General features: G+C 44.0%; 1 protein-coding gene across 6 annotated transcripts in view; it reads left to right on the top strand.

The window, feature by feature from the left end:
• Positions 1-4,429: 4,429 nt before the first annotated feature.
• Positions 4,430-10,468, top strand: part of FAM149A (family with sequence similarity 149 member A) — a 44,017-nt gene continuing 37,978 nt past the window's right edge. Inside the window, exon 1 of one of the 6 annotated variants that reach the window (XR_009451419.1) lies at positions 4,430-5,205. Coding sequence is in view for 5 of the 6 variants with exons in the window: in XM_059685624.1 (XP_059541607.1) it covers positions 4,544-5,205 (662 nt within the window). In the remaining variant the exon portion in view is untranslated. The remainder of the gene's footprint in view (positions 5,206-10,468) is intronic. The other 5 variants (XM_059685624.1, XM_059685621.1, XM_059685620.1 and 2 more) reach the window with 5 other exon arrangements.

Raw genomic sequence — 10,468 nt, 5'->3', positions numbered from 1 at the left:
AAATACATGCACTGGGCCTCTAGTTAATGGATATACCCTGTCAATATCTTATTTTATAATCTTGCTCAGAACTGACCCCACACTTCTATGGATCATCACACTCATACACTCTATCTTTCACATATATTTCCTCAGATTTAGCAAAACGAAACGTATTCTGTGAGAAGCCACATCCCACATGGCTTAGGGTTCAGGATCTAGAGAAGGACTGTGTGAAAATGATGAGACTAGACAACAAATATGAATTTGGAAATGGGGAGCCAGGCGGAGAGTCTTTCTGAAGAAGAAAGGCTTTGCTGGTAACCAGGCCCTGCCAACCTTTTATTCAATTTTAGATACACATATTGCCCTTAGGCAGGCAATTCTGGTAGCAAGGTCAGTAAATATTAGTAAAGATTTACTTTGAGACTATTTGTTTCAGGAAATTGCTTGAACCACCATTGTCTCAACTAAATAGTCGGTGCATCGCTTTGGCCCTTGCAGGAGCTCAAGGTCCACCAGCATTCTGGGTTCTTTGTTTACACTTTCCTGATAGCATAGACAATGGGTAGCTTCTAACATCTCCCCCTTTTCATTTTCTTAATAAATCTTGAAAAGTGAATGCTGCCTGAATGATTTGAGTCCTTTTAAGACTCTTCATTCCACATCTGCAGACTAGAAATAAACATATAAGAACAAGAATGAGACAGGCAATAGTGGTTATGCTAAGAGGCAAATGTAAGGAGATCCAGTGGAATGGATTAAATTCTTTCATGTCCTTTTTAAATTGTTGCCAGGCATCTAAAGAATTAGTTTGTAAGTTTGCCTGGGATAATTGTACAATATGCTGTTGTAATTTTAAAATATCAAGGGTTGTGTTACCTTTAACCCAAGCACCAAGAAGGTGATTTTTTTATTGATTCCCAAGGGTATAAGGTACTATTATAGGGAACGGGGGTAACACAAATCTGGGACAAATTATAATGACACTGAAAAGATATTCTTTGCTCTAAGCTGTGGATTTTATCACCCATCCACATGACTGTAGACTTTAGTGCCAATAATTCTATCTCAAACTGGCTGTCAATTATTTTTTGTATAGACAAGGTCTTAGTTACATTTTCCTTAACTTGTTGTACAAACTGAAAAGTTTGAACAGTTTGTTCCATGGATAAAGCAGCATGCCCACAGAAGAAAGTAACATTAGGAGGGCAAAGATTCCTGAAATTAACATTCCAATAAATCTTTTTTGTCGTTTTAAGATTTTTACCAGATCATGTGACAGTTGGTAGGTTTGATGAGATTCCCAAGGTTCGCTTAGGTTAGTAGGAACCCAAGCGAAAGCAGACTGTTTTAAAAGCCTAAGGGAATCTTTTTGGAATGTAGAAATTAATACAATGTGATAATGTGCAGCCTGTGCATGACACTTTGATTGTAGCATTAAGGTGTATCTGGATGGTGCCTGAGAGAAGTACAAACAGATCAAATCTACTGTCTTATTGGGAGTTCCGCATAAGGTACAAATGGAATTATCTGAGCTATAATTAAAACTATACCATTTAATAGGTGCAAGTGCAGCAGCTAATTTCTATTGCGTATTTTGTAGGGGCCAATTGTCATGTTGTAATTGAGATCCAACAAGTCCTCCTCCATGCCATGAGATGGAGTGATTAGCTTCAACATATAGATAGGATGTGGTCCCCTTCCATTTTATGGTGCTACTGTTATTACACACAGAACCACAGAACCATAGGGGCTCCAATCCACAAAGGAAAAACTGTTATTTAAGTTTGCTGCTGGTGGGGTAGTCACTATAACAGTCTTGCCAATTAATTTCTTCCTCAGTGGGGTGCCATTCATAAGACTTTTTACATAATGGCTTAGTAAAGTTACATTTTCTGTACCTCTCCCCAGAGCAAGTAGTTATAATAGATGTATTTGGGCTTTTGCTTCCCCCTCCTTTGGTGTCCATGCTAGCCAGAAACCTCTCTTTAATTCTACATACAAAGGAGCTGGGTGGCGAGACCCGTGTAATTATACTTTGCTCATTTACTTCCCTGTCCCACACGTGGTCCTCCTGGATGACCAAGGTGTTTGGTGTTATTGGTGACTACATTAGGCGGGGGATCAGCCCATGCAAGGGGTCTTATCCATGGTGGGTGAGGAACATAAGTCCAAAGTACTTCCCCAGTTGCCCCTTGTAGTATTACCACACAGCTGATGACTGTGGCAAGAAAGACGTTCTCAGGCGTTCACGGGGTTCTGGTCTCCTCACAAATTCGCTCAGCTTCCTGGCCATCTTCTTCACCATCCCCCGGGTGACCTCTGGGCTGTTTGTTGACTGCCTTGTCCTCCTCCCACTCCTTATCTTCAGTGGGTTGTTTGGGGCTGATGCTATCTGCAGCTGGGGTAGCTGATTGTCTGCAGCTGCAAGGTGTGGATCCAGGTGCAAGGTCCTCATTAATCTGGCCAGTTCCTCCCTCAGATCCATGTTGAAATTTAATATTTCTTGTGGGAATCCACACGGGCTTGGAGACATTTTCTGGAAACACACAAGCGTATCCTCAACCAAATGTTGACAGGGGGTCGGGGCCCTTCCATAAACCAGACTCGGGATCTTTCCATTCAACCAGACCGTTTTCCTTTGGCTTATTCTGACAGCAGTGTATTTCCAAGGGTGTCGTGCCATTGGCATCACAAGTGAAAAAATTTAAAGTAATTAAGGCTTGGCGTAGTCTACTTACAGGCGATTTCTCAAAAATCCCCCCTTTTTTGTTTTAAATAATGTTAAGAGGCTTTTGGAAAACCTGCAATGTGCTGAATTTTCTACTTTTTACAAAACTGCTGGAAATGACAGCTTGTGTCACTGAGTCATTTTAATTGAGTAGCAAATTTGTTATTTCTTCCATAGAGATTTTTAGATAAGGTCTTAACCAATTAATGTCCTTTGATAACTTCTAAAAAGTCATTTAAGGTTTTAAGGCAATTCTCCTTATATTTCTACTTTTTAAGGCCTAATATATTGACTTTTAACAATAGTTTCTAGATATCTGAAAGGCATTTCCCTTTATTTCCTCCCAGAGTGATCTTTAAACTACATTTAGGGAGTTTCTTTTAAAAAACTTTCTTTCTCTTAACGTGAACAACAAACTGGGTTGCTTCCTGGATGCTGGCTAATGCAGCCATGCATACGTTCCGAGTAAAAGTGGGTCAGCTACCTGTGTAATGGGAAAAGCAAGTCTCTCCTCCACTGTCATGTCCTTTGATCCTTCTCAGATAGCTCTTTGCACAGGTGATTCCGTTAGCAGCGAATTAAATGTTTCAGGATTAGGACATGGAGGTGGAGGGGGCCATGATGGCCACTCCTGCATTTTTCTTTCTGCTCCTCTTTAGGAGTGGAGGGGGCAAGGAGAGGAGGCTTACCCTCCTTTGCCTCTCTAAAAGGCTCTAGCAAACGCAATGCCAGGTTTCACATGGAGAAACAATTTGGAGGCAAGCTTTTCCCCTGCTGCTTTTTTCAAGTTCTGACCCACACTTTCCCAACATCTAACATCTAATGTGCCCTCTTCAGGAAACCAAGGTCTATATTCCATAATAATATGCAAAAACTGTAAGAGAATACCTTCTGACACTTTAATTCCTTGATCCTTGAGCATATTACTGTTCAACTGTCCGGGCCCCATCTTATTTCCAAGTTCTTGGGTGAGGCACCCGCTGTGTCATTTTAGTGGCACAGTTTGAACCTGGCCCTGAAGGGGGAGAAATGGGCACTGCTGTTCCAAGTCCCCTCACCGGAATACAGGTGTTTGGGGTTTGTTTGTTTGTTTGTTTACCAGCCTTCCCTGCTGCCAGGGAGCTGGCCGCCCCCTGCCCTGGCACAGTTGGTCTTGTCAGACTAGATAAGTTCCAGCTCTTTTGGAAGCAGAGTTATCTCCCTCTGTTCAAATTCCTCGCCCTCAGCCCAGAGCCTGGCCAGTCGGGTGAAGCTCAAAGGGTGATGGAGAAATTGGACAGTGCTCCTTTAAGGCAGGTATCCAGGAGGGGAGCCTGGGTACCTATTGTGGACACAGCCCTGAGCTGTGTGTGAGCTGTAACCCAGGCCCTAATTAGCAGGGAGCCAGGCAGGGTTTTTGTTTAGCTTAGCAACCGCCCCCGCGTCCTGGAGGCCCATGGGGGTAATTCCGCCACCGGAGTCCCCATCCACACCCTCAGCCCTCGGTGGCGCTGGCAGCTACGCACCTGGGCGCTGGGAATTCAGGGCACCAGGACAGAGAGGGACAGAGGGTGCCGCTGCCCCCGCAGCCTCAGCCCCGCGAGCCATCTGGGCGTCGGAAAGGTGTCTCCAGGGCTTCAGGGATGAGTGCCCAGAGACGCTCCACTGCGTGGGGAGCGCACTAGAGGCCCCAGGGGGGACCCCGGCAGGCAGGAACCCCAGGATCCCCGCCCCGCTCGGGGCCGCCTCCTCCGGATCCTTGCGAGCAGGGGTGGATGGAGCCCCTGAGCCCGGCTCCCCGTGGTCTTGAGGTTCCAGCAGCAGCGAGGACAGCATTTCCAACTCTAGGCCATGAAGGTCGCCGTGTTGGACCTCGGGTCTCTCTTTTCCAAAATCTTCAAGACCTCGACGGCGTCCCCAGCGTCCCAGGCGGTCCCCTCCCCCGTTGTGTCCTCCAGCAAATCCGAAGGCGCTGCCATCGCGGGGCCGGCGGGCACAGCGCTGAGCATGGCCCCCACCCTGCCCCTCCTCCCCGCCTTGGCGCCCGACTCCCCCTGCACCTCGCGGGGGGCGCCCGCCGCGCCCCATGCTCTGCTCACCGCCTCCTCCCCCAGGGTCTCGGTCGCCGGCCGCGCGGCAGAAGCAGTAGGGACCCCCTTGTCCCTGCCCAGTAGCCCCAGAGCAGCCAAAGTCCAGTCCCTGCCCCAGGACCTGCCCCTGGCCCCTTGGGGCGGTGGCTGCAGAGCTGAGAGCTCCCCCGCGCACCTGGGGGCTGGGGCGCGGTCGACCCCAGTCCCCAGCGGGGTCTGGGCGGCGCTGCCATCCATCCGGGGCGCCGTGGGTAGCAGCAGTTCAGTCTCCAGCCCACGGAACCCCCGCCAGCTTGGCCCCGGAGACCGAGAGCCCAGCGCTGGGATGCCCCCCGGGCCTGGCCCCAAGACCCTCTTCTTCACTCTGCCGGGCATCGGCGAGGAGTGGGCCTCGGACAGCGACTCGGAGGAGGCCGGACGCGCGTGAGTAGCAGCAGGGACTGCAGTCTCTCCATGAGACCCCTACCCCTGCGTCTGCAGCAGCCCCCTTGCTGGGCGTGCTTAGAGCCCTGTGCTATTTGCAAGGACTCCCACCAACTCCCCTGGGCAGCCGCCTTGCCCATTTCCTGGGGCCTGATTGTGTGCCTTTCTGTTCTTTTTAAGCCCCCGAGTCAGGCTTTGGCTCCACTCTCTCAGAGATCACCCTCTGCTGTTCACCAGCCCGGCGGGAGTGGAGCTGAAGCGGGGCTTGAAGGGAAAGGGGAGAATTTGGTTCACTTCTCAGCCTTGACCGGTTGTCTGACAGCCTGGTTTTCTCCAGGACTCTGAAGGGAGCTCAGGTCCCTGACTGTAATGCAGAATATGGCAGACGTGCAGGGCAGCTACAATTTTAAGAAATGATGCCTCCTTACTTATCAAGGACCAGCCCCAATTCTTATCCAAGTGGGAGGGGTTTTCTCCCTGCGACATCCGGTTAATTTACATAAGTATACCATCATCTGACACCAGGCCACTGGCAATGCCCAGGACACCTCTGATGTCTACCTTAGAGCTCCTGAGGCTTTCAAAGTGCCCTCAGGTGCCCCAGAAACGCTGACAACCCTTTCACTGGGAACTGGAGGACATTTCCCTCAACACACACACACACACACACACACACACACACACACACACACAGGCACTCACAGGCACACACATGCTTTCATCACCATGAGCAGGAATGAAAACATTCCTCTTATAAAGTGTGCATTTTAGAATTCAGGTGAATTTTATTTTTTTAATGAGCAGTTAAGTGAGTGCAAACATATTCAGCTATCGGAATCCTACAAGAGAATAGTGAAGTGGTGAAAGGCAGACCACAAGGTTCCATTCCTGAATGGAGATTTCTGCCTTATAATCTGGTGAGGCTAGCAAAGAACCCTCCCCAACCCCAACCCCCACCAGCCTTGACTCTTCTCACACACATCCACACCCATGACTGATTCTAATCTAACCCATTCACAATTTAAATAATTAGATTTTTACCAAACTGCATGACATTCACCTCAGTTCTAAAATAAGCAGTTAAACAAGTTTTTTTCTTTTCAGTTAAAATATTGCAGTAAGAAATACATGAGTCAACTGATTTTTTTTTTTCTTAAGGAAAATCTATTGCATTTGGATAAGTGGCTAGGATACATACGGGTGAGGAATTAGGCCTTTGTTATTGGCTACTGGTCCATAACATTTATACAATTAAAGTTTTATGAGCAAACAGATCTACACACTGATCTTAAACTCTAGTCTTAGTGCCTTTTACCTAGAGGCCCTGAAACACATCAGTGTGACCAGTGAGAGAACTGGGGTCAGTCTCCATAGCTGGGCATTTCAGTCCATGTTTGTATTATCTACACACTTTTAATGGATACTTTTAATACCACTGTATTTGGCATTACGGATAGAAGTGACTACTTTGCATTAGCAAATGTATTGATTTTACTAAAAATGCAGACAATGAATGGTAGATAATTGCTTTGAGAATATGCACAGATATGTACATTCAAGAATTCTTCTGGTAATGAACTTGTACTCTCTGTAGGACATTAGCCAGCCCCCTGAGTACAACAGGTTTTTGTTTTTTTATTTACATGCACAAATAGCCATATTCCCTTTCTTTCATACCTCATTCCTTTTTTAATTAGAAAGTATACAAAGGGGAAATAGTACAGACTTTTGCATATTGCAGTATATTTTTTTCTCTCTTGAATTTCTGGTGTGGCTATTTATAACATTGAGTAAACAAATATCATTCAACAATGGATTTAAATTATACTACTGACACCTTGCCTGCCAGTTTTCAGATAGCTGCAACTAATTATTAGCTTGCTTAATGTTGAAATGGTATATTTATTTTGCTAAAGCCCAGAGACCTGGAGAGGGGAGGTGGTTATAGTAGAGGTAGGTGGATGACACCTCCAACTATATTCTTCTGTCTCAAGGTTGCTTTGGCTATTTGTGGACTTTTTGTAATTCCACATAAATTGTGGGGTATGGCTGAACCTAGAGGCTATTATGCTAAGTGAAAGAAGTCAGATAAACACAGGCACATATGGTTTACTTATATGTGACATCTAAAAAAGTTAAACAAAACCAAATAAAAATAGACTCATAGAAACAGAACAAAACAATGGTTAGCAGAGGGGAGATGGGGGATGGGTGAGAAAAGGGAAGGGGAATATAGTCAATAATATTGTGATAAGTTTTCATGGTGACAGGTGATCACTAGAATTAGAGGAGTGACCACACTGTAAGGTTTGAAAGTGTCAAATCAGTATATTGTACACTTGAAACTAATATAACTAATATATATTGTATACCAACTATCTATATATATCTCTATATATCTATATATATAAAAAGCCAGTGTCCCTGACAACCATGGCGACCGAATGACCAGTCACAATGAGTTGCATTGAGCACTTCTCAGTCCCTTGCCCATGGCCCACAGGCTCCAATGGAAGCAAGGCGGGCAGTGAGTGGGCAGGGAGGTGAACGCGAGGAGCAAGCCCATGCATTTTACATTGGACCTGATTATGACGTACTCAGCCTTTGTTAAAACTAAAAGTAGTGAAATTAATTTAGGGGAGGGGTTAATATGTACACTTTCAATTCAGAGTCTTTTTTCGCCCCTTCTTCACTAAGATGCTATATACTAGTAGCAGCATGAGTTTTGATCTCTGACTCATGGATGAGATACAGGAATGGCCCATGGAAAGGGTTTGCCCTTTTATTCCACAGGCACACAGGCTGCCGCACTTGAACCAGAGGTGGAGGACACTGAGTTCCCTTCATGACTTCTCTCTCCTGCACCCCGATATGTGATCCAGCACTTTCATCTTCTTCACCTGCCTGTCCATTTCATTGATACTTTGTACCTCATTTACACTGTTTCCCCATCTGGGCCATCCCTCTTTGCCACCTCCATTTGCTCTTCTGGCTCGAACTACACAACTATTATCTTGTAATAGATTGTATTATCTGTTTGTTCTGGAAGTAGAAGGATTTCTACAGTAGATAAGGTTGGTTGGTAGATAGAGATTGCTATATAAAAATGTTGGTAGCGCCCTAACCGGTTTGGCTCAGTGGATAGAGCATTGACTTGCGGACTGAAAGATGCCCGGTTCAATTCCGGTCAAGGGCATGTACCTTGGTTGCGGGCACATCCCTAGTAGGAGGTGTGCAGGAGGCAGCTGATCGATGTTTCTAACTCTCTATCCCTCTCCCTTTGTCTCTGTAAAAAATCAATAAAATATATTAAAAAAATAAAAATAAAACAAAATAATAAAAAAATAAATAAAAATGTTGGTAGCTTGTAAACTTCATGTGGTCAGGAAGTATTTCTGTGTTTTCTAAATTATTGCTGTTAGCATGTAACTATTGCTACTTTGAGTGATCGAGTTCTGTTGTTAAAGTCACGTGGGCATGGAAATACTGCAGTGGCAGCCTGCAGGGCTTGTTTGTGTGGCTGGCAATAGAGTGAATGCAAGGTCTTATCTCTCAACTCATCCATTAATGAGGCAGCCTAGAGTTGGAGCGATGCCTATGGACCCAGGAGTCAGATGAGTTGGATTCCAATCTCAAACCATTTGCTAACTTGTAATTCTGGGCAAGTTATTCAGTTTTCCAAACTCTAGACTTTCCTCACAGGGGTGTCCCAAAGTTAACTGAAATAATATGTGAAGTGCCTAACACACGGAGAAATGCTGTTAAAATGTTATCTATGATGGCCACCTGCTTCCTGGCACAGAAATGAAATTTGAGAGTGTGTTTCATTAAAGAATACATACATTCCAGGTGAAGAAAGGAGTGAAAAAAGAATTCATTTATATTTATCACATGACTGTAAGACATGGCATCTTTTAGTTTAGTTATGTGGGAGAACAAATGATAGTACAACAAATGAACAATAATCTTTCATGTTCCTTTGCACATCTTACAGTAGACAGAGGTTGCTTTAATTAGCATCACCACTGATTGCTATGCAATACCTAGAAGAAATATTTGCTACCCTGGGATCAAACTTTTAAAAGTTTTAGAAACAATGAGAGTCACCAGTAGCATCACAAATCATAAATAACTCACACTTACTGTACCGGTAGCTCTTGCCCATTTCTACCCAGCAATCCTGTGATTTTTTTTATATCCATTTGTGACTACAAATTCTTTGTCTTTCCTGTGACACTTAAGTCAATGCATGCCCAGAAAAGACATTTAATAAAATGTATTAAATGAATGATGAAGGAAAATCTTTTCTTTGCATATAATCCACTTTCATGGATTCCTAATCTCATAAAAATCTAGAGGCAATTTTAATATCTTTCTTTAAGAATAATGGTTATCTTGGACCTTTAGGTTTTGTCATCTTGGAGTTTTCCTAAAGTCAGTAATGCTTTCTGCTGGGACATGGTAGTTCCACAGGGATGAATGGTGAGCTCAGCACACAATTGTCATATGATCATGCCTTCTATGACAGTCAGATGACCATTACTTTCATTAAAAATAGTGATAAACTTGACTTGGTTGTCCATGTCTAGCATTTTCTCAAACCCAGAAAAATAAATTTGTTCTTCCTGTCTTTTGTACTAGTTTGTTAAAATTTAAATTATCTTCTTTACTTTGTTATTATCTTTAAGATTGTAAAAATTATATTTGAGGGATAGTTATATGTTCTGTTGGGTATTTAAAGAACACATTTTGAATTTTCTCTCATGTAATAGCTAACATGTATACTGTTTGATATGTGCCAAGTTCATAGCTACAGTGCTATGATATGGGATTTGAATCCTTGATTGTTCTAAAATTTTAATAGCTGACTTATATTAGTACAGTTTTCAGAGCATAGTTTTGAAATCAGTTTGATCCTGATTCAAATTCCAGTTTATAATCTTTCTGAGAATACAAAGAATAAAATACAAATTATGTATTCACCTTGAATACCTTACTTAACCTCTTTAAGCCTCATTTTCTCACCCATAAAATGAGAATTATTAATAATACCAGTTCAAAGAGATACTGTAAACATTAAAAGAGATAATATATAAAACATATCTCGTCCTAGCTGGCTTGGCTCAGTGGATAGAGCATCGGCCTGTGGACTGAAGGGTCCCAGGTTCGATTCGGGCCAAGGGCACATGCCTGGGTTGCAGGCTCCATCCCCAGTGTGGGGTGTGCAGGAGGCAGCCAATCAATGATTCTCTCTCATCATTGA

Source organism: Myotis daubentonii, chromosome 2, assembly GCF_963259705.1.
Source record: "Myotis daubentonii chromosome 2, mMyoDau2.1, whole genome shotgun sequence".
NCBI lineage: Eukaryota > Metazoa > Chordata > Mammalia > Chiroptera > Vespertilionidae > Myotis > Myotis daubentonii.
This window is presented reverse-complemented; position numbering and strand designations above follow the sequence as displayed.